We start from the raw sequence: 25,820 nt of genomic DNA, 5'->3' as shown, positions 1-25,820 counted from the left end.
GGATCAACCTGCGACGTTTCCGACACGTACACCAGCTGCTGCGACGACCCAACATCTGTACCAGCTGCTACGACACCCCATACACCTACACTAGCCTCTGCGACGCCCCCGACACCTACACCAGCTGCTGTCATGTCCCTCAACACCCAGACCATCTCTTGCGTCACCTACCACCACCCTCGCACGTGTCCAGCTATTGCGACGCGTGCCACCCGACACATCAGCTACTGCGACACCTCCCAGCGCCCACAGTAGCCGCTGAGACGTCCCCAACACCCACACCACCTCCTGCAAGCGCCTGCCACCCATCCACACATCAACTACTGCGACACCTCCCAACATCCACACCCCCGAGCTGCTGGCTCGACGCCAGAGCGACCCGTGCCTGATCCATGACCTGGACGACATGTTCACTACCCTTCCCTCCCCGTTATGGCCCCTCGTTACTAAATTACCATGCACCCTCCAGCCCCTACAGGTAATGACAACCTTCTGATATGCACCCGTGAGCACCTCCCTCAGAGCGGAACTAGGAGACGAGCGACGCAGAGGGTAGATGGTAGGTGGGAAAGAAGAAGAAGAAGAAGGAGAGCACTTTGGCGCTCACGGACTAACACCTCCTGTCGCAACGCTTCCCCGTAAATCATCCCATTTCACGAAATTACACGGACGGAAATGAATGTCGTGTCAGGGAATCAAGAGCTACGGAAAAGGAGGGCCGTCACGGCTACACGGAGGAATCGCACGGCTTGATGTATGGGCGTGACAGAGAGCGGCGGGGTCTGTGGGAGGCGGGCGGCTCTGTGTCATTAATTCCCGCTGTCACCACTAGGTGGAACACCGCTGTTTGTTGACACGGCGGTGATAAACGGACACATTTACATAGAGAGACGGAGGTGGCGGTCGAGATAGACAGACGGACAAAGGGGAGATGAGAGACGGAGAGAAAGGCAGAGAGAGAGAGAGTGTGTGAGAGGGATTGTGTGACAGGAGGACGTCTGATGTGAACAGATTCTCAGTGACGAACAAGAACATTACCTCGCCGAATCCGACTTGATCAAATATCGTTCTTCTAAGATCCATGTCTCTTGCAGAGGGGTCTCCCTCTATTGCTGAAGCTGCGCAGGTGATCTGAAGAAACAGGTCTGATATCAGGGAGGTAGGAAGGATGGTGTGAGAAAGAGACAGATCAGGAAAAAGATTGGATATGAAAAAGACACTGAAAACGGTGGTGGGGAATGAGATGGTGTCCTCCATCTGATGATTTTTTCCAGATAGTATTGTTCGATTTTTTATGTCATTTCTGGAGCAGCCCAGTCATAAGAAAGACTGACTTTTACCTCCTTATACATCGAGTTGAGGGAATACGACAGATTAGCCGATCTACTGACACAAAAGTTTTGTGAACCGTCTTAGCCACCAGGCACGTATGAAAGTGAAGGAAAAACGTAGCTACCTATCTACAATTACCTACGACGAGAGAAAGAGAGAGAGAGAGGGAGGGAGGTAATCGTGAACGCGGGTTTACGGGGAAGTTTATGATACATTATTTACAGGCATCGAATCCCACACTATGTAGATGAAAATTCCTATCTCAGCATAACACTGTCGTACACACACACACACACGCTCCCTGAAATGATATATATATATATACAATGCTGCCGTGTGGATCTGCCTTGCGTCTGCTCCGCTACAGGTCGCTGAACTCTTCGTAATTTACCATGGAAGAATCATGAGATGAGCAGTTCATTAGAAGTCTCATCCTCATTGATAAGGGTCTCTGGTTTTGCGTGGGAAGGATGCGATGAGGTGAATCGCTGCCCATCCTACACTGTCTCAGCTCAGACGTTATCTCGAAGCGACGCCGGTGTGATGAGGCCACAGATATAGTAATTACCCCGGGGAAGGAAGCGGTGTCGCCCCTCAGTCTTTCCCGGACGGGGAGAGAAAGAGAGTGAGACTGGAAGGGACTGGAAGACCACAGAACTTAGGGAGAGATCGAAAAAAAGTCTTCGAAATGATGTATGTAGTATAGATAATATACATGACTATGATTTCTTCGTCTTCTAAGCCTCTGTGGCTGTCGAAATTTGATTAGGATTGCTTGCCATTCATCATTCCTGTAACCTTTCCTTGTTGATATACGCGTTCTGTATTACGTGTTGTTCATTGCTATGTTGTTTTCTGGCGGCTGATGTACCGAGGAGAGTGGTGGGTGGGGAAGAGCCGTCTTCTTTGCTATCCTGTCTCCATCTGTGTAGATTTGGTATTTGCTATTACCGTCCTCAAGCAGGCAGCCTCGTCATAGACCATCATGGTCTTCTGTTATCTGTCCTTCCCATATGTAGTGCCATTATTGTCCTCCAGCAGATAACCTCGTCATAGACCATCATGGTCTTCTGTTATCTGTCCTCCCCACGTACTGCCATTACTTTCCTCCAGCAGATAACCTCGTCATAGACCATCAGGTCGTCTGTTATTTGACCTTCCCATGCACACTTATGCAGTGCAGCCCTCAGCCCCTTCCTCCTCTCCTTGGCTGATACACCCTCCCCCATCCTCACCCCTTCCTTACCTGACCTCTCACTCCCCCTCCACCTTCACCCCCTGCAAGAGTCCTAACCTGAGAATTAACGATGCATTTCGTATGCGTGATCCTCGCTGTAATTCCCGGGATAATCACAGCGGCCACAGCTCCTCCAGTAATGGATATTTATGAAGGAGGCGACAGCCAGGGCGCTCCTGAACCCCTCCCTCCCTCCCTCCACCACCACACCACCTCCAGCAACCTCCTTATTAAACTCTCGGCTTCGCCTCATTAAAAAGTCGATGTAATTTCCTTGCTTGTGTAGCTTGATGAGTAATGACCCCCCCCCTCCCCCAACCCCCCCGCCTCCCTCCATCCCTCCCTCCTGCCCGTCACTCCTGTCACTCATGGTCCCTGTTGTCCGTCGTTCATGGCCCTGGTTGCCCGTCATTCATGGCCCTTGTTGCCCGCCATTCATGGCCTGTTAGTTTTCACTCATGGCCCCTGTTGCTTGTAACTTGTGACCTTTGTTTGTTTGTTTGTTTTTTTGTCACTCATGGCCCTTGTTCCCCATCACTCATAACCCCTTGTTGCCCATGACTCATGGCTCTTGTTGCCTGTCACTCATGGCCCCAACTGTCTACCACTGCCGTCACCCATAGCCTTTGTAGCTTTTCTGTCACCAGTACCACCTCTTGCCCGTCTTTCCTGTCACTCGTGACACTTGTGTCCTGTCACTCCTGTCACTTGAAACTTGCCATTCCTGTTTTTTTCTCTCTCTCTCTCTACCAGCGTCGACTGTCACTTCTGTGTCTTGTTTTCTCTGTCGTCAGTCGCTATTGGTTCCTCCGACCCATCATACCAAGACATTACTTGTCTCTCCATCTCTTTTAGTCTCTACTACCCACGAGTCTGAGCCTCCATACCAGCGCGACACGAGATGGTATGGTCTTGTGATGTATATATATTTGATAAGAATCTGTGTCTGGTATACACATTCACTGGTGAGAATTTGTATCTCGAAATGTTCTGTGAAAAATTTCCTTGAGTTCGATGTCTTTGTGATGCAGTGTGTACGAAGTCAAGAGGAATGAGATTCGACTCGACCTTCAGCTAAGGATGGAATGGTTGTCACACCACAGTTGACAACGAGAGACGAGGAGGAGGAGGAGGATTCGGGTTCTCAGATCCTTCGTCCCTGATCTTTCCAGTGGGTATACAACGGTGAGGAAAGTACCGTCGGGGAAGTGGAGGAACCTTCGAAAGTACCCACACTCCACACTGGAGCCAGAAGGTCGAGACAAGTGAGGAGATGGGATGACCTCCCAGATGGGGGTCATCCGGGGCGAGACAAATGTGATGGGGCGACCCCTATATGGTCATCACCCCAACCCGCCCCCAACACCCCTACATCGGGCTCGAAGCCAGCGAGAGCGGGCGGTTCCCTCGCCCTCTCCCGCCACCACTTCCCTTCCGGCAGGGCCCGAACGGAACAAAAGAAACACGCGAAACGCAAATTAAGATCCCAGTTGACGGTAATTAATTCCTATTTGTGACTCCTTATCATTATGACGCTGGGAAACGGTCCGAGGGTGTTGGCGGGGTCGACGTCGCTCTGGCTCATGGCCGGAGGGACCATTATGGGATGCGGGAGCAAGAGGATAACGCCCATTTTTCTCCCCGATTCTTTGGGGATGATAGGGCTCTCCCGCCTGGGAAGGGCCGTAGCTAGGGGTGGTAGCAGGACTTAACATCGTCCGGGATTCGAGGATGTGCGATAACCTGGGTGCTGTGGGAGGCCCCTCAGTGCTGGTGGCTCGGTTATGTGGGAGAGGTCCCCTGGGTCGAAGAGCTAGGAACCACAGCCTCCACAGGAGTGATGGACTGCTAGGAACCACAGCCTCCACAGGACGGGTTCATTGCTGGGAACCACAGCCTCCAATGGAGGAAGTTCTGCTGGGCACCACCGCCTCCAAAGTTTGGTGGACTGCTGGGAACCACAGCCTCCACAGGACGGGTTGATTGCTGGGAACCACAGCCTCCAATGGAGGAAGTTCTGCTGGGAACCACCGCCTCCACAGGTTGGTGGACTGCTGGGAACCACAGCCTCCACAGGACGGGTTGATTGCTGGGAACCACAGCCTCCAATGGAGGAAGTACTGCTAGGAACCACAGCCTCCACAGGACGGGTTCATTGCTGGGAACCACAGCCTCCAATGGAGGAAGTTCTGCTGGGAACCACCGCCTCCACAGGTTGGTGGACTGCTGGGAACCACAGCCTCCACAGGACGGATCGCTAAATACATATACTGGAATAAGTAACAGACATTGTTCTATTATCTTAATGATTTTCTTATCTCTCAAGACATCATGTCTTAATTCCAAAATATAATTTCGAAAAGTGACATTTTGGGATCGAACCGCTCGCCTACGTGACTCTGGCGTTACTGTATGGCTCAGTCGATGAAGGTGTTGAAGATCAGATGTACCAAGATGTGGGTGCGTTCGGGCCCCATTAGAACACAGTACTTACTCGAAGTTCATTCGAAGTGACGTTACTGGTACTTGATCACTCCTGAAACTCGAAGTGGCACCGTACAGTATGGAGTTCGAACGTTTGAAAAAAAAAAAGAATAAGGCCATCGAAAGGATCTAATTACATATTCAGAACCTAATTACCCAAGATTATTACTTATTGAGATATGATTTCACAGTACACTACAAAACAATGACGCTAATACCGTCAATACCCAAGGGTCGTCCTGATCACGGCCAAGGGTCGTGCCGTCGTAACCAGGTAGCCAGACCATCGTACTAAGAGAGGCAAACGACTCGTCTTACAGCACCTTATTGTCGTCGCGTTGTGCTGGATCACACGAGGCGGCTCAGCATCTCGCCCCCCTTCAGCGTTGGCCGGCCTCCAGGCCCGGCGGACTCTGTCCTCCTCCTCCTCCTCCACCACCCCTTACCCGCGCCAGCCCTCCCATAACCCCTAAAGAAGCCGTGTAAGCCTAAAACCCTCCCTCGCATGACACGTCTCAAGAGAGCCAACCGGAATTAATGAGCCGTGGAGACCGCAGCCGCTGTAAGTGGCGCATCCTGCGGTCCGCCATGGGCGTCGCTGAGTCCTGCGCCCACCCGAAACCTTCCCCTCCCCCGCTGTGGCCGCCCACGATACTGGGCGAGCATGGGATACCGTCAGGCCAACTCAGTACTTAGGTGTTTGCAGTTAACCCCTGGCTGAAGAGGAGGACAAGTTAAATAACAGTTCTTCAGCAATCCGCAGTGAAATAGAGGTGGAATGACAATCGGGAGAAAAGGGTTTCACGGCCCAGTACGTCACCTCCAAGAAGCGACAAGCATCATAGCAAGAGGGTTCAGACCTCAGTTGAGGTAAGACAGAGTAACAAAAGAAAAGGGGCATTGGATTCCATCGTAGCCAATTAAGCTACGCTATGCGGTCAGCACAGCTGGAAACATCCCGGTATACGGAGCATCGCGGGTCTCAAAGAAAGCTGGTGTGATAACTGCTCAGAGATCAGTGAGACCCTTCCAAAGTGCCAAAATAGGCGGTTTTTGAGGGAAGGGCACCGTGTAGACATAGGCACAGTTCATTAGGACTGAATGAAAGCTGTGATCGAAGATCCTAAGGGGCAGAAATACGACGCGTATAAGTGAGAAGATTCAAAGTTGAACAGGAACATCGAGAGTATGTGTGTCGTGGCCGTGAGTACCTAGAACTCGTATATATTCATTAAGTTGTTCTAGATCATTTGTACCTCGACTCCGCCGATGTCCTCCAGACTAAAGTCAAGCCAATACTTGAGGTGTACATGGAACTGCTCTGCATTAAGAATTTCAGCAACTGGATGTCAAGAATGCAAAGCCTTAATGGCAGAAAGTCAAATACCTGAAGATCTGAAGAAAATGGTGTGATGATATTTGAAAGGCAAAGACAAAGTTTTAGAAGGTATGGAATTTCTAGGCCAGACGACATCAAAGGTGGAAGACTCAAGATTCAGGAGGCGAACAGTAAAGAGTTCTTTATGCAGTTATTGGCATTGAACCGCCTTTGGAGCGGAATCGATTTCAAAAATCAAAGATGAAGATTTGATCGTGAAGAGAATAGGTAACATGCCACATCAAGGTCTCAGTCAGGGAGTTAGAAAAGGAGGTTGGTAGATGTTGTTCAACAGAGAGAATGTTGGATTTACGATTGCGAATGTCCGGATCAGCAGAGAAGCTTAAGGGGGCTTCTGGAACCATTCGGCCCTCCTCTATCAGATGAGAGAGAGAGAGAGAGAGAGAGAGAGAGAGAGAGAGAGAGAGAGAGAGAGACTAACTATTTGCTTCAAATCCGCGACTGACATTATTTGCGTCTCCTTAATTGCCTTTGAAAAGTTTTCGGTATTTTCCTTTCTATCTCAAGTATCTACGTCTTTCTACTCTTACCACACTGATCTATTGATTACATATCTCCTCCTATCACAACCAGCCTCGAAAAGACCCCAGTGGTCTGCTGCTGTGTGTATTCCTTTAAATATACGTACATATGTCCATAAATCGACCGACAGATGAATAATTGGGTAGACGAACATTCATTTTCTCGATCACAGAAAGTCTTTTGAAAATGTGGAAATCGCATTCATATCTACGACTACCTAACCCGCTCCCCCTCCCCTCACCCCTCCCCCAGCAATATGACCATATTCAATCACCTCCACATTGTAATAACCTTTAAATGGACAGGTTCATTAAGCGGGTAAAGGTCACCTGGTGGAGCTGAAGGGGGAGACGTAGCTACGAGACGAGAGGGACCGGACGGGAACAGGGCGCTACGAGGAGAGAGCCGGAGACGGACGCTACATGAAGACAGACAGAGACGGACACTACATGAACACGGACAGGTACTGTCGCTACATGAACGCAGGCAGGGACGGTCGCTACATGAACGCAGACAGAGACGGTCGCTCATGAACACTGACAGGTACTGTCGCTACATGAACGCAGACAGGTACTGTCGCTACATGAACGCAGACAGGGAAGGTCGCTACATGAACGCAGACAGGGACGGTCGCTACATGAACTCAGAGAAGGACGGTCGCTACATGAACGCAGACAGGAACGGTCGCTACATGAACGCAGACAGGGACGGTCGCTACATGAACGCAGACAGGGACGGTCGCTACATGAACGCAGACAGGGACGGTCGCTACATGAACGCAGACAGGGACGGTCGCTACATGAACGCAGACAGGGACGGTCGCTACATGAACGCAGATAGGGACGGTCGCTACATGAAAGCAGACAGGGACGGTCGCTACATGAACGCAGACAGGGACGGTCGCTACACGAGCGCAGACATCCAGTTGACATCCTTTAGCCCAGCCATATATGAAAGATGGATTGCATCTGGAACGGTTATAGTGTAAAACTCCCTCGTTTCATCCAGACTCCGATAACCCGTCGTTCTTTTAAGAAATAAGTAATCTATAATTGCTTCAAAAAAAAAAAGAAAAAGACGAAGCAGCTTTTGATATTTTTCCCACATGACCCCGACCTAAGTATGGGCACCAGTGCCCCGTGATCGATTTATCTAAGGAAAAAAAGAGTTGAGAAAACTACGTGAGTTTTAGCTTTCTAATTGGCTTTAGATTATTAATGCTGTATTCTAATTGGTATCAGTTCAAGTGTCGCTCTCTGATGGCTAGGAGATTAAGGATTAAAATGACCTAAGTGGCCAGGAAATCATTAAGAATACTGTTTCACTCACAGGTTATATAAACAGGCGTCTCTATACACAGGAGGAAAATAATATAACTAATGTTGCAGTTGAGATAGGTAAAAAGACGTCTTACTTTCAAGACCAAAAAGACGAGATGTAGAATAGATATGTGGGAGGGAGGTGGGAAAATGGCACCTGATAATTCTAGAAATAAACAGTGTATTATATTCTTATACACAACAGTACGACCTGTGGGCACGCAGGGCCCCATCCCTGAGGATGACTGTAACAACCCTTTGGTATAGAGACCTGGCCTTTGACCTGACCCATAAAGGGGACAGATGATTGATCAAAGCTTTGGTCGCCCCTATACCCAAGGCTCTCGTAGCTCCTGGTGTCCAAGCGCCCCCAACGTCGTGTTCGCAGGTATAAACGAGCGGTTTAGCAGGCGCTAAATGAAGCGACTCGTCATCAACAGATCCCCATGTCTGATGAGTGGGGCTCGAGGCACGGGGGTCGCGCCCCCCACCGCCCGTCCCTCCTCCTCACCCCGACGCCCCTTAATGCCGTCATTCGCAAAGAAAAACAAGTACATAATCATGCTTAATAGCGGGTGGTTGCCCCCCCCCCCTCCACTGTGGTGTTTTCCCAGAAGCTGCTGTCACCATGTTCTCGTAACTCCCTCCCTCACTCACCCACCTCCCCAACTTCCCTCAATTTTTCATGGGCGGTTCAGTCCTCCGGTTATTCTGTAACTGGAACAGTGGGAGGGCCATGGTTTATTCAGGTCTCATGAATATTTGCCTGCCGTCAAATATGGCCGCAGTTGGTGTAGTAATCTGGACACAGTCGGTATGGTGGGGGCAGGCGACGAGGGGCCTCAGGCCACAGGTTTACTTGTCAAACATTGTCTGTCACGAACGTCGTCCTCGACTGGAATCCCCAACGTGAAATATTCAGGGGAGTCGAGTATGGTGAAGGACCGGGATATGGGTTGGATGAACGACTGCTGCTCCTCCTCCTCCTCCAGCCTATCTAGTCCTTGGACGTCTTATTGAAGTACGTGGATTAGTCCGACAGCTTAAAATTCAAGTGCACATGTGTGTGTCTCAACACACACACACACACACACACACACACACACACACACACACACACAATCCTCAGCATACGTAGTCATCTTTGCGAGTATAAAGACATACACACACAAACACACATCTTCCAGAAGCTGATGTTCCATCGTCCACTAGGCTTCATTCACGGTGTCATTGTGCACGATGGACGAAGCTGACGGAGCAACACATCGCCATCATCAAGACCTCCAGCCATCTCGAGTCCACATACCACCAAGACCCCCGAGACGCTGAACCTGATCTCATGAAGACCTTCCCCCGTTTGGTCGTCCTCCTTTGCCGCCACAGAACAGAGGCTACTTGAAAAGGGTGGTGAAGTGGTCATACGGTATTATCCCACAGCCCCTCCCCACACCACCGATCAAGGGGCGTTATCAACACGCTGGTCATCCCAGCTCTTCCCAAACCATCATTCGAGCTTCATCCATCAGTTTGGGAGGAGGTTGCTTGAACCATCCCCGCCATCGTCACCACCTGCCATCCAGCATGACGCAGTGTTGGTGGTGGTGGTGGTGTCTGTTCTGGTGAGGCTGGATGCAGGGAGAGGCCAGAGGCGTATAGGAGTCGGTCGGGGTGAGGAGTGACTCGTAGTGGAGTCGGTCGGGGAGAAGAGTGACTCGTATGAGAGTCGGTCGAGGTGAGGAGTCACTCGTATGGGAGTCGGTCGAGGTGAGGAGTGACTCGAACGGGAGTCAGTTGGGGTGAGGAGTGACTCGTACGGGAGTCGGTCGGGGTGAGGACTGACTCGTACGGGAGTCGGTCAAGCTGAGAAGTAACTCGTACGGGAGTCGGTCGGGGTGAGGACTGACTCGTATGGGAGTCAGTCGGGGTGAGGAGTGAGTCGTCAATTTGCGGCATTCATTCCAAATGAAAACCTCAATGGATAACTCGTTTTTTTTTTTTTTCATTCTTTTCTTCACTTTATTTTATGTTCGTTTCATCCAACCCTCCTTTCCTCATTCGTTCTTCAGGTTACCCAGTTATCACCGCACCCCAGGCATGATCTAAGCGTTCGTCTGCTACCCCCTCAGGTATGAACATCAATCATGTAAAAGCAAAATATTGATTCCTCTTTCCCTTCAATAAGTTCAAGAGCATCGCAAATTTGGCCGTGCGAGAGGGTTTAGGGGGTGTTCGCCGCCACTTAGGAATGATCAAAACCTTTTAAAATCTTAATCCAACTCTCTGAAAAGCGGCTATAGAATTTCCCCCCCCCCCCGCTAGCAGTTTCCGATACCCTTCATCAGCGCAGCCAAAGGTGGCAGATGGAGGCTCGCTACAGAGAAACCTTTCGTTCGTATCATGCGAGACCTGCCTTTGTCACTTCTCTCTCTCTCTCTCTCTCTCTCTCTCTCTCTCTCTCTCTCTCTCTCTCTCTCTCTCTCTCTCTCTCTCTACGGCAATACATGTCGACGAATCCAACACTTATAATGATCACTTGGAAGAGACGACATTAAGACAAGTATAAGTGGACGACTGTGTGGTTAGGGTCGTCTCCCATTCCAATTATGGTGTGATAAGTAATGATGGTACAGTTCTACCCTCGCATGCCTCAGCTATATGCGTCGTCAGCAGCTGGGTTACAAAACCCCACAAGCTGTATCTTAGTCCAGCGTGAGTATCTCCTTTTGAATTAGATATAGATAATAAGATCGTTGAATAGCGGTGAAACCATCAGCTGTTGTCATTGACTGTGACAGCTGCAGAAACAAACATGTAGTACTTCCTTCCTTCGTCAGGAGTAGTCTGAGGGGCATTGGATACTCGTGGCCCTTCTGTAGGAGAGAGTCCTATGCGCAGCCACAGGCCTCGTGTGATGTGTCACGTATATGTATGACACTAGGTCTGCCGTTGGTGTTGTGTTGGCCATGTATGATACCGGGTGCCGTGGAGCGATGATAACGTACATGACAGGTTCAAACTCATGTCTGTCGCAAATGTTTTTATACATACAGAAATGAGCCCCTGCTGTCGCTATGCACAAGCTAGGAGCCACTAGTGTCGTAATACACAAGTTTGGGGACTCCAGCGTCGCTTTCTACAAGCTAGGAGCCGCCAGTGTCGCAGTGCACAAGCTAGGAACCGCTGGTGTTGCCATACACAAGCTAAGAGCCACCAGTGTCACTGTGCACAAGCTAGGAGCCACCAGTGTCACTGTACACAAGCTAGGGGCCACCAGTGTCAGTGTACACAAGCTAGGAGCCACAAGTCACTAGTACAAGCTAGGAACCACCAGTGTCACTATACACAAGCTAGGGGCCACCAGTGTCAGTGTACACAAGCTAGGAGCCACAAGTCACTAGTACAAGCTAGGAACCACCAGTGTCACTATACACAAGCTATGAGCCACCAGTGTCACTATACACAAGCTAGGAACCACCAGTGTCACTATACACAAGCTAGGGGCCACCAGTGTCAGTGTACACAAGCTAGGAGCCACAAGTCACTAGTACAAGCTAGGAACCACCAGTGTCACTATACACAAGCTAGGGGCCACCAGTGTCACTATACACAAGCTAGGGGCCACCAGTGTCAGTGTACACAAGCTAGGAGCTACAAGTCACTAGTACAAGCTATGAGCCACCAGTGTCACTGTACACAAGCTAGGAGCCACCAGTGTCACTATACACAAGCTAGGGGCCACCAGTGTCACTATACACAAGCTAGGGGCCACCAGTGTCAGTGTACACAAGCTAGGAGCCACAAGTCACTAGTACAAGCTAGGAGCCACCAGTGTCACTGTACACAAGCTAGGAGCCACCAGTGTCGCTGCGCACAAGCTAGGAGCCACCAGTGTCGCTGTACACAAACTAGGAGACGTTAAGGTCAAGACAGCCGTGGGTGCAGGGTCCAACACCCTATCATTACAGTACTTAGGGTCACTCGCTGCAATTGTTTGTCTCGTGTCACTGAAAGCGTCACCACACAGTTAATTATAGGATTTAATTAAGCCGCTTCATTATGCAAATTGAAATAGATTATGAGGTGTATTGTTTAGCCGCGTTGGCGTGGATGGTCACAGCAATGTTTAGCACGAGTGAATCCTGTTAGAATTAGGCGGCTCACGGGATGATAGGCTTCAGTCTCGTCGCATATACAGCTCGAATCTGTTTGCCTAAATAGTCGTCCGTCGTGGACACTGCCTTACTGAGAGGGTTGGATCTCGTAAGAAACCACGAGATTCTGGAGGATCTGTAGACGGGAGAGGGTCGAGTGTTTGATAATCTACCAAAGGAATAGTCCGAGTTTCTCTAGTGAAAGAGATAATTAAGTGCTGAAGAGGCTGCAGAAGGTGTAGTCGAAGTAGCTGCCTTCACCACGGCAGGCAGTTGAGTATTGGAAGGTCTGTGGAAAGGGAGGGACGAAGTGCCTTCCCGATGGGAGACGGTTCAGTGTGGAGGTCTAAGCAAAGGACAGTCTATAGACCGAACAGAGGACGACACTCGAGGTCTTTATTACTATGGGCTTGATCTAAGACGAGGAATTCGAAGGGTTATAGAAACGGAATCTGAGGGGTTGTATCCACGGGAAACCCGTGGACCGACCTTCTATATGGAGTGCCTGGCTGATGGGCGAGCGTGATTGCGTGATTGTCGTGATTGTGTCTTGACACAGCCACATGCACGCGAGCGAGTTTGTAAACATATATTTACATTCACGAATAACATCGCCATCATACAGCGTCACTGCAAAAGAAGGAGACGTATGCCAGCTTAGTTTCCGACGACGGAGTGACTGCCTCCTAAAATCAGAGAGCTTTCTAAAGAAACTCTTGTCCTGTGGTAAGATCTAAAGTGCATTTTCGCCTGACTTTTCCTGGTAAGTAGGAAGCTTCTGAGGTGTTAGATAAGAGAACGTGTGATCACGACTCGTCTTAACAACCACGACAAACTAAACAGGTCCAACACGGACCCAACACTGCCAGAAGGACTCATCACCTTTACCATCACAAGGGCCCAACACCACCACCACAGCAACAAATACCCACCACCACAAACACCACAGGGACCCCACCAACACTACATCCACAAGGACCCACCACCACTAGAACCTCAAGGATCTACCACCACGACACACGCTCACCACAAAGACACACCACCGCCACCACCAGGGCCCCACAGGGCTTCGGACTGCCTTTTAAAGAGAGACAGCACCACCATCCAGGGCCAGTACCGAGCGCCCTACAACATATGTTAACCTTTTACGCCATAATAACAGTGGCGTGTAATGAGGCAATTCTGGCGACGTCGACATATTGGGGGGGGAGCTGGTGGTGCTCAAGTTCAGCGGTCTGACCTCAGAACATGTTCCCATCACGTACGTCTTGAGTGATCGGTTCATTATGAGGGGAAAATTCTTTTTTAATCTTACATTTGCCACCAGTTCTATATTCTTGCTTCTTCTAGGCTCGATGAGGTAGACGTTCAGTCGCCCTTGAAAACGAGTACTAGACTCTTGACCACCGTGGTACTGACCCCAGGGTATGAGAGCCGGGCATTCGACCTGACCCTCGAGCGTCTGGTCAAAGTCACGCCATCACATGCAAGGGTCGTGCTCACAGGTCCTCTTGTGCTCAAGGGCAGATCGACCCTTCGTTCTCAAGGGATTAATCAAATGCTTGTGGTGTCTGAGGTGATCAAACTTCCTCTTTTTTTTTTCTAAATGGAGGTGACCGGGTCTCACCAGCAGAGGCATGGCTTCCATGATGACCTGTTCCCTGCTAGAACTTCTCCCACGAACCTGAAGGGTGTGTAAACGTTCCTATAGGGCATGAACGTTCCTCCTGCTGGTTCACTTCCATCCCTCAGATTTGGGAATTCAGTCAGTCTTAAACTTACGATAGATTGCTCTTCCATTAACAGCGTAACTGAAAGGGGAGAGGGCAACGCTAAGTACACTTAAAGAGTGGAGTGACATTCATGAGGGACCCAGATATTGAACTCATGATAAGTCGGTTGGATGTTTCATTTTGAATCGTAGTGAGGATGTGGAGGTGGGTACATTAAAAGTATCAATCCTGCTATTGTAGTTTTCATAGGACGATCTAAGAGAGGGATCTTCGTATATATTTCACAACGATATGACCAGTTTACTATGACCACACTGGACGATGGTGTGGGAAGGCTCTGAGATCTTATCCACGTATCTTATCCCTTATATCCACTATCCCCTTGTGCTCCAGTCCATACCGATCCCCCATCTCCCCTGGTCATCACGTGACAATGTTGATAGGACGTGTGACAGTCATGACGTCACGTCGGGGCGCGCGCGCACACACACACACACACACACACACACACACACACACACACCTCAAGCACAGGTTTTGAAAAGGTAACTAAAGTACGTGTCGTGTCAGTGTGGTAGGTGGGTGAGGGGGTGGATTGGCACAGTCTCTCTCTCTCTCTCTCTCTCTCTCTCTCTCTCTCTCTCTGGGGCAAACTCTAACGTGCAGTGTAGGTAGCTCCTCCGCCCTGGCCTCACCCTGAGCCAGAGGTGTCTGTCGGAGCCATGAAACAGATGATGGTACATCCCAGGCCGCCTGTGCCAGAGGTTAAACCCCTGCAGGGAAGGATGGAGACTGAACCATTCATCGTCCATTTCCCCTCGTCGTCACCTTCGGTTTACTCCGCGTGTGGAGAGGGGTCTCCCAGCCTAGGGCCCTGCCCGGCACACAAGGCATCAAGTCCCCAGAGAATAAAACCCCCCAAAATCCTGCGGTTCCTGGGCGCGTTGCCAAGTGTGTGCCTGAGAATAACGCTTTCTTCCCCCCCACACTGACATCATCCGACGTCTGGGAATTCTCTGTCAACATCACTCTGGATGTCGGCTCTCTCTCTCTCTCTCTCTCTCTCTCTCTCTCTCTCTCTCTCTCTCTCTCTCTCTCTCTCTCTCTCTCTCTCTCTCTCTCCTGTGGTCTTCACGTATGTCAATGTCTACTGACGTCTGTCAAGAGCAAAGTACACCTTTCATCCCTGTTCCTAATCACTAGTTGATCCGTGACACTGAACAGCGTCCCGCTATACAGTAAAGATGATGGAGTACTGAGGCTGACCTAATCTTAAACCTGTCCTCACACACCCCAACCTAACCTAAACCTGGTTTAGGTGAGCTATTAATGCTCATGATAGACTTGAAGAGCTTTTAAGTCTCCTCTGGGTACTCAAGCCTTCCTTGTCTCCAATGGTCTCGGCGTATTAAGAATGTGGTAAGAGCTTCCTCGATTCTTGTATGTCAAACAGTCTTGTAGACAAGGTTCTCTAGGTGTCTATAGATCGTAAGATCTTTGCCGATTGCGTTGACTGTCTTCCTTGACATCGTAAGTCCTGCGTTCCATAAGACTCTCTCGACACCCCATGAGACTTCCCTTCGACGCCCCTATAAGGCTCCTGAACTCCATGTTCGCTGCTGCCTCCCAGCACGTAATGTGGTGGAGCGTAGGAGTGACCTGCGTCGCTAGGGTGTGACACACGCCCATCACTCTCTCTCCCCATGCATCAAACCAACCACCTCCGCCGCCTGACCAACCATCACCTGTAATAACCATCTCTATAAAGGTAAACGAGAACCCCCTGACACACCTGGCGGCCTGTCACCTCCCTCATGATAACGAGTCGTCTCACGCACGTCCTTCGCCCTGTCGCACCCGGCAGTACGCGACTCTAAACACCCTCTATTAAGCCCTTCCCCTGTGAGCATTACCCTCGCCATTATGGCCCTCCCAGGATTGCGAGGCACGGTAATTTAACACGAGAGCGTCTGCTTCAGTAGCTGCTGCTAACACGAGAGCGTCTGCTTCAGTAGCTGCTGCTAACACTAGTGCAGACCCGAAGTGTGATTCGCTAACCAAGTAAGGTCGAGGAAGAGGACGACCACTGGAGTCGACTTAGGGACACCGTCCGTGAGTAAAAGTCTCACTCCACTCGGCCCTCTGATCAGTGTGAGCCACCCACACTGTGCTGCAGCCCAGTGAAGACTAGACCACACGTCGTCCTCTATCACGTCCACAGCTTTGAATATATTCCCCGGCTTTTCCTCGATACGATGTCGGATCTCTTGGCCACAGTCGACGTAAAGAACTCCCGTCCGTCGTCTGTGGAGGGTGGAGATCACACACAGACCGGAGACTCGCTCCAGCCACTGGTTACCCGTTGTGCACGCTGACGGCCATGAGGAGTTCTTCATTCTCTCGATAAGAGTGAGGAGGATGTGCGACCAACGTCGGACTTCAAACGACACTTGTGGGGATCATTTACGCGAGTTAGAATAATTTGAGCACAGCGCCGTTTGTTCTAAAGTCGTAAAATGCAAGCATTACACACACACACACACACACACGCACACACACACACACACACACACACACACACACACACACACACATTACACATCCTCAGGACCTTCCACGAACTCGACTGTTTCCTTGTGACTCCGCTATTGAGAGCGGCTCATTTCCATGGTGTTCCCAGCGTTCAAGTATTCCAAGCCTAAGCTTGCGTTGGTCGAGCTTAACGTCACCTGTGTTCAGCTTAAGGTGATCTCGAAGGGTGAGTGTGTAGGGAGGTGGTGGCTCCTACATCCTCGCTGATGGCAACAGGACGAGTCTCGGTCAGACCAGCGAACGTTATTTTCTTTACGCTTTGGACGATGATTTCCCCCGTCCTATGACGTCATGACTGAACTATAACCGGAGTTATTATAAACGACCTCCACAATTGCACCAGCGTTACGCCGCCATTATCGTCCTTATTTAAATGCCAGGAAAGATTGGCTTTCTTTTTTTTTTCAAGGGAACAGAGGATAAAACTTTTTTTTCTTCCTTCACCTTCTTCACCAGCTCATTTACGGGCTTTTCATTTACCAGTACTCAACTTAATTGCAGTACTTTCGTCTCCTGATTATTGATGGGGACTTTGTCCTCAACTCGCCCACGTATACACTGCACTGTTCCACTTCTCATTACTTAATTGTGGGGACGTATTTCGAGGTATCACTGAGTCACTGCTTCACCGTATTCCTGCTTCGTTGTATGACTGAATTCTAGTGTCACTCGAACGCCCTGTTAACGTACCACAACTTCACTGTGTTCTGGTTACACTGTATTGTTCTGCTATTGTATCATGGCTACATCTTACCCGTGTCATTGTATCTGGAAATGTTGCGTGATTGTATTATTGTTGTATTTCTAACTTAATGTATCGCTGTCCTCCTCTATCGTTGTATCGCTGTGTCAGTGTGTTAACGTTTTTTTCTTTATACACCTGATCACCTTATCATCCTCGGAGGCAGCGTCAGAAACAAAAGAACATTGCCTGGATTGCCATCCACATACAAGACTACTCCGTGGTTCAGCACATTAACAGGTCGTCGCCCCCCATATACCACATCAATCCACTTCATTCTATTCAGTGCACGCCTCTCTTCCTTTCAAATGATCGTGTCATAGTTTATCTAAGTCTCTCTTATTTCATCTTTCTGTCTACAGGGTCTCCCCCTTTCCTGTACTATCTCCACTTGTAAAACGAAAATCCCTTTTGTCAGTCCTTCTTCACTTATCTTCTCCATGAGTCCAAACGATTTCAGCACACTCTTACTCAGCACACACTCATTCATTCTACAACGACTCTCTCTCTCTCTCTCTCTCTCTCTCTCTCTCTCTCTCTCTCTCTCTCTCTCTCTATCTATCTATCTATCTATCTATCTATCTATCTCTTTACATCTCATTCATCTCGCTTTTGCTCAGATCAACTTTTACACCTCCTCCCACCAGCCTCTTGGAGTCTAGCACCAGAACCTGGGTCACCCGTAAACAGCTACTGATTTACCAGCCATCTCCAGCATACCGCACAACACGCTCCTAGCTCGAAAACCCTTGCATTTAGCACATCACTTTAACCATAAGGACATCGAACATCTCTGGCGACTTTCGACGCCCCGATCCCGACTGGCCATCATCGGGTCTCACTCATCCTCCTCACCTCTCTCCTTCGCTCCCTACTCCCACACATGCCCGACTACCGGAGGTAAACACTCCCTCCTCGCCGTCAGGAGACACCTGGTCCACACATCCTCCCTCTGCCCTTCCTTCCTGAAACAACGGTGCTCATCCTCCAGTCAGCTGCTCCGAGGACGACACTTAACCTCTCGCTCACTAGTTCCCCATACACATGTAATTACCTGTTTGTACTGTATGGGAAGGGAGTTTGCGCCTGTGAGACCTCTTATATTGGACATCCTGTGTTGTGTGTATATATATATATATATATATATATATATATATATATATATATATATATATATATATATATATATTCTTTGGATATCTATGTATAAATGTAAGCATGTAGCTTAGAGCTCTCAGTGTATCGCAACACACTCGTTCAACTGACGACCACACCCTCTACTCTGCCCCAGCCTACCTACCCTTCCTCCTCCTCCTCAGCGTTTCATTCCCCGTTCCCTTGGGATGGAGGCGGTCTATTACTGGCTATTTATCAGCCACAGTAGATGGAGAAATCAAGTCGAAAATAAATTGTCTGTTCGTAAAGTCACGTGTTGCTACTCCAACCCTCCCCTCCCCTCCCCTCCCCCCACACCCCCACTAAGGGTGTATAGGTGGGGGTAAGGGAGGGGAGTGGAAGAGGAACTGAAGGGGTTATGGGTCAATAACATCGGCCAGCCAGGAATTGAAACACTTTCGTGTGTGTGCGTTTCCCACGGAACCTTTGACTCCCCTGGGGGAAATAACTGGACACAAATGACGCAGGGGAAGGTCCAAAGGGGGGCACGTGTGTGTGTGTGTGTGTGTGTGTGTGTGTGTGTGTGTGTGTGTGTGGAGGGGTGGGTGAGGCCAGGAGTTCGAGGTGAGGTCGCGCGTGGAAGGGTCGGGTGGAGTGTGGCGTGACCCTGCTCATCTGGCGCGGAAATCACGGCTCCACAGCCATTCTGGTCCACTTATTAATTTGGCGACGGACAGCATAAAGCATGAGGAGTTGTGTGTGCGTGGGGGTGAGGGAGAGAGGGAGAGGGGAGTGAAGGTTGACGGAGGAGTGAAGGAGGGAAGGAGGGTGGTGGCTGTTGCTGGTCTTGCCTAGGGAGGTGGAACGTTGCTTTTCACTGCTTGGCCACCTTCGGTGAGAGCTTGGAGGATGGTTGTTCCTGCTTCGCGTCTTATGGTCACTCTATTTACCTCAGTCATTTATTGAAGGAAGAGAGAGAGACGGATGTTCGAAAGAGATTGATTTCTCGGAAAATTATGTCATGGACTCGAGATTAACCACATGAGACCCCTGTGCGGCTTCTACTGAAGGGTCAGGTTAAAAAGAAAAAAGAAAGGAAAAAAAATATAGGGTCATCGTATCCAGGATAGTAGAGTCGTGTTCATAGGTCGTGGCGCCGTGATGTAGGGTCGTACCGTCGTGCTCAAGGGTCGCATCGTCGTGCTCAAAGGTCGCACCGTTGTGCTCAGGGGGTCGTACCGTCGTACTCAAAGTGGTTATCGGTGTTTCCAACGCACTGTGATTATGTTCATTTTATCTGTTCAGTCTGATACACACCACCAATTTCTCCCGCCCCCTCACCCCACCCCATCTCTCTCTCTCTCTCTCTCTCTCTCTCTCTCTCTCTCTCGTCTGAACCTTCCCCCTCTGACATGCTTGAAAAATTCTTGCACCAGTGGCTTAGGGGGGGGACGGACGACGAGTGAAGGGCCTGAGAGGGTTAAAATGACCTTAACTATCTAATGGCATAATCCCAACCTGGCCTCCAGGATAATTAGAGCTTTTTCAGACGAGCAATCACCCTAGAGTTTAAACATCGAGTAATTGCTCCTGAATATAGCACATTTTTACCCGCGAAGGGCCCGGGGATCGCACTGACATGCGATCAGGTCTTCCTAGAGGACGAACTAGGTGGGATTACTATAGAGTACGTGGGATCGTATGGGACTACATGGGGAGATCGGATGATAGAGGACCTGATGGTCTATAATGAGGTTATCTACTGCATTACGTGGGAAGGACAGATAACAGAAGACCATGATGGTGTATGACGAGGTTATCTGCTGGAGTATAGTAATGGCAGTACATGGGAAGGACAGATAACAGAAGACCTGATGGTCTTTGACGAGGTTATCTGCTGGAGGACAGTAATGGCAGTACATGGGAAGGACAGATTACAGAAGACCTGATGGTCTATGAAGAGGTTATCTGCTGGAGGACAGTAATGGCAGCATAGACGAAGGCCGGATAACAAAAGACCTCATGGTCTGCAACGAAAGTAAACCTCTGGAAGACAGGTAACAGAATCCTTGATTCTTAACTCTTAATCTGTATTGATGGAAACAGGATATTTCATCTCGTATATCTATAACCTCTTGGCTTATGCCTCTCTGTGCAGCATCGCTGTCCTTGTGCATTTCACGAGGGGGATGAAGTTAAAAGGAAATTCATTGTCGTTTCACATGCTGGAGTGTCTGAACGATACCTGAAGCTTAAAGGCACGATACAGGTCGTTTGTGGCGAGCTCCTCGTCGTCTCCACCTCCAGAGGTGAGCAGCAGATCTGGTATAGTTGAATTAAGTCGTTCCTTTACCCATTAGCGCAGTCATATAGGCGAGAGTACACACACACACACACACACACACACACACACTGTTCATATGTAATGAGATACAGAACAAGTGTAGTAAAAGAAGACGAAAAAAAATGAAATATGGAAATGTAACACAGAGGGAGAGAGAGACAGTGAGACAGAGACACGGTGAGACAGAGACACGGTGAGACAGAGACACGATAAGACAGAGAGGGTGATAACTGTATCATGTATTGAGACTGGGAGTATGTTTTACACCTTCACGTGAGACCATAGTGTGTTAGGTGTGGCACAGAGGCGAAAGACAGGGAGAAGAACAGATAGACAGACAAGAGACAGAGGGACAGATGTATAGACAGAGACCAAGACACACGTAAATATATATACAGACAGAGACACGAGCAGAAAACAACCTCCAAGAGACAGAAAGACAAGTAGAAATTAACAGAGACAGACAGGATCCTCGAAAATCTAACTGTAATTAATGGATGACTCCCATGTTGGAGACTTTCCTGGAGGTGGAACACTTACACCTGCCCTGCTAGTCTGGTCTCCTCAGAAAGTCACAGCCCAAGGATATAGATAGATAGATAGATTTAGATATAGATAGATATAAAACACCTGGCGTAGGTGAGCACCTCGTTCCACTGCATCGTAATGCGTCATGCGTATAGCGTAAAACCAGTCACGTTGGCAGCTGGTGCCAAAAGCATTGGTTTTCACATCCTTAGATTTTAAAGACATCATTTTCTACGAGGGGGGAATTTATGCGCTTCTAGCACGCACGCGCCCGCTAGCCATGCTTGCACGAGCGTGGGGCGGGCGGGCGGGCGGGTTAGGGGTGTAAGAAGAGACTAAGCATCGTAAATAAGGATTTTGTGCGTTCCCTCACCCTCATGGGAAGGGTAGCAGAGGAGAGGAGTAGGGGGAGGAAAATGGAAGTGCTTCCATCCCCGCCTTGAGGAAGGATCTGACCCATGACCACCACAGTGATTACAGTGCACGTGTGTGACTATATATCCGGGACGACGTGAGGGGGGCGTGTTGTGTCATCTCCTTGAGGACGAGTGGACGACCCCTCTCAATACGACAGTGCGACCCCCCCACCTCTCAAACACGACGGTACGACACTCACAGCACGAATGCAAGACCCTCTCAACACGACAGTATCGACCCTCACAGCACGACTATATCGACCCTCTCAACACGACAGTACGACCCTCTCAACACGACTATATCGACCCTCTCAACACGACAGTACGACCCTCTCAACACGACTATATCGACCCTCTCAACACGACAGTACGACCCTCTCAACACGACTATATCGACCCTCTCAACACGACAGTACGACCCTCACAACACGACTATATCGACCCTCTCAACACGACGGCACGACCTTCACAGCACGACTATATCGACCCTCTCAACACGACAGTACGACCCTCACAACACGACTATATCGACCCTCTAAACACGACGGCACGACCTTCACAGCACGACTGTATCGACCCTCTGAGCACAACAGTTCGACCCTCTCAACACGACGGTACGACCTTCTCAACACGACAGCACGACCCTCTCAACACGTCAGTACCGACCTTCTCAGCACGACGGTACGACCCTTGGGTATGTTGGCTTGGCTGTTATACCCAAGGGTCGTATACCTTCATGCCCAGTAAATTCAATATCATTCCGTATATACGCAGCTCTCATACTTCGTCCTTATGTCGCAGAGTCCATGTGCCTATATGTGGCCTCACACACATTCATACATGTATTTATACATATCTGACTCCATAATGCATATATGTGCACCACATATACAGGTACAGATGAGTGACCAGATATATTTTTTCATATGTACACGTACATCCTGGAACTGCACACGCTTGTATCTCTTCATTACTAGTTGGTCAGCTGCTTGTGTGTGTGTGTGTGTGGGTGTGTGTGTGTGTGTGGGTGTGTGTGTGTGTGTGTTTTACGGGGAGAGAGTTTTACACTCGTGTCGCCTCGTCTCTTAACCTTGTATATATGCACCGTGTCTTTACTCTCTCTCTCTCTCTCTCTCTCTCTCTCTCTCTCTCTCTCTCTCTCTCTCTCTCTCTCTCTCTCTCTCTCTTCTCTCACTCACACACACACACACACACACACACACACACACACACCAGCCTAATCAGCTAGATAACGGCTGCAGCTCCAGGATTCGAACCCGTGCAGGTCAGTGGTCTCTTGTGGTCACTATCGATAACCACAACACCACGGAGGCCCGTAATTCAGTCGGTTTTATTCACTCAAACGCCGGGTTTTTGTTCGAGAATATTCGTCTTGATTTTGTCGAGTGTGTATGTGTGTGTGTGTGTGTGTGTGTGTGTGTGTGTGTGTGTGTGTGTGTGTGCATTAATGAGCCTGTATGTGCAGTGCATGTGTTTGAATGTATCTTTGTACATATATTGGTGTATGCCTCGGTGTACATACATGGCACTTTCAGCCTTATCTGTTTTTTTGTATGCTATGCAAACGTGTGTATGCCACATACTATACGTGTCTGATATAACGCAGCATATGCTCATATATATATATATATATATATATATATATATATATATATATATATATATATATATATATATATATATATATACATATTCGTTAACTTCACATCTACTTGCAAAGATGCATATGTATGCTCATGAATTCATAGATATACGTTGGCTATATAGATGCATTATCGTATTCAAACACGAGTATACCACATTGCAGAATAAATATATTCCAATTCATGTACAACCATACAGTGAACATTATCAAATCAGAATACTATCACATACATATTCATACATGCATCATACCATATAAACTAATGAATCGATGTGATATATATATATATACATTTGTGAAACGCCGTCATACACCTATGGATATACCTACGTGCTTACATCAGGCTTAGGCTGGGTGTGTGTGTGTGTGTGTGTGTGTGTGTGTGTGTGTATGAACACGTACGAGTAAAGACTTGGTATATATGCATGATGAAGAAACGGGGGCGACACAGGCGTATATCTAATTTCCCTTTAACACACAAATTGTAATCGGAAAGTAATCACACACACCCATATATATGGCCATTATCTCACAGGATATACGCATTACGTTTCCCCCATAACGTATGCCCATTTTTTTCAATCCGATACACCCTTATGTATATGACTGAAACGTGTTCGCCATCTCATACACCCATACACAGTATACCTCTCCGTACATATACGCTTGAACACCGCCATCATACACCAAGACAAGGTGTGTATGGACACCCATGGTCATGCACGCTCATGCAAATCCTAAGGCATTGCTGGAGTACTCTTACCCATTGACCAGGGCGTCGCGACCCTTGGGCACGACGGTGCGACCCCTGGGCACGACGGTACGACCCTTGGGCACGACGGTACTGTTATTCGGTACGACGGTACGATTCTCGAGTGCGATGGCCTGGGCTGTTTCCTGACCCGTGGTCCTGTGATGCTTAAACACGTGGTCCCTTACCTTGGCGGGAGAGGACGTGCTGACTGCTTTCCTCGTCGTCATCATCGTCACCGTCTTCTTCATGGTGGTTGTCGTGGGTGGTGTGTCCCGCCCCCTGCGCCTTCTGCCGGAGGATGTCCCCGATCATGAAGGAGGACGGGGCCCTAGACAGCTGCTGAAGACCTAGTGGCAGGGTCGTCAGGGGCGGGGGCGGAGGCGGCGGCGGGGAAGCCCTCTTCAGGGACCCGGATTTGACCATCGGTTGAGGAAGCCGGTCAGGGAGAGCCCGTGGCACCCTCAGGTCCGTGGGTTGGTCTTGTGGGGCGGGCGAGGGGGCGGGGGAAGTGCCCCCTCCGCCATCCATGTTGGTCATGGGCACCGCGCGATGAGCCAGCGACCCCGCAACACTACCTCACTGCCTCGCCAGCGCCCCCCGAACACACACTCTCTCTCCCAACACCCCAAAAAGAGTCGCACACTGACGGACACAAGTTTCACATGGATCCTCCTGCAGGTCCTGCGCTACCCCACGGACGCCTCCTCGAAGTGCATGATCCTCGCCTCCAGCGACCAGTCCCCCTGCTGTCCGTGTGTGTCCCCCACGACCACCACCACGTGTCCTTCTGTTATGGTTCTCCTTGCACGTACGACGCCCCCCGTCCACCACCGCCGTCGTCGTCGTCTCTGTCCTTGCCAGCAACTGCCTGGGACCGCCTCACGCTGCGCTGGAGGTGCAGACTGGCAGGGAGTTGAGGTAATGACGGAGTGGTGATGACCAACGGATCGCTACCAAAGTGTAATTCACGTGTATCATTGACGGCGGGAGCGAGTAGGAAGTGAGGACGGACGCGCGAGACTCGGCACACTGGCGGCCGCCAGGGACACAACGCCCCAGCCCCCAGCCCCTCTCCCCAGCTCCCCTCCTTCCCACGCCCCTCCCTCTACCTCGCCGCCCCTCCCTCCCTCCTTCCCACCCTCCTTCAGCCCTTTCCTCTTCCTCCTACTCGACTCTGACTCCTCCTTTTCATCGTCACCCCTCTAATACCCCCCTCAACTTATCACCACCGTCTCTCCCACCATCACTGATCACCCTCCCGCAGCTCCTTCTCTCTCTCTCTCTCTCTCTCTCTCTCTCTCTCTCTCTCTCTCTCTCTGGTGGTATAACTTGCTCCATGTTCGTCCCTTCTGCTGATCGCTCTCGACCTTCCTATCGTCAATAACCATCATGGTCTGTCCTCATCTCTAGATCTACCTAGTTCTAATAATTCCCCTTTCTTTGCGTTGCGTTTTCACCATTCCCTGCCATTCCACTTCCCTCTAA

At 49.7% G+C, this 25,820-nt stretch overlaps 1 protein-coding gene across 1 annotated transcript in view; it reads right to left on the bottom strand.

Moving 5' to 3' along the window:
* The window catches only part of LOC139755773 (uncharacterized), a 54,929-nt gene extending 29,504 nt beyond the window's left edge, over window positions 1-25,425 (bottom strand). The window contains exon 1 of the mRNA XM_071674396.1: window positions 24,521-25,425. Coding sequence (XP_071530497.1) covers window positions 24,521-24,872 — 352 coding nt within the window. The 5' untranslated portion in view covers window positions 24,873-25,425. The remainder of the gene's footprint in view (window positions 1-24,520) is intronic.
* Between the last annotated feature and the right edge of the window lie 395 nt (window positions 25,426-25,820).

The sequence above is a fragment of the Panulirus ornatus genome, chromosome 20 (assembly GCF_036320965.1).
Source record: "Panulirus ornatus isolate Po-2019 chromosome 20, ASM3632096v1, whole genome shotgun sequence".
Lineage (NCBI taxonomy): Eukaryota > Metazoa > Arthropoda > Malacostraca > Decapoda > Palinuridae > Panulirus > Panulirus ornatus.
The sequence above is the reverse complement of the archived record's forward strand: the minus strand, read 5'-3'. Positions and strand labels throughout refer to the sequence as shown.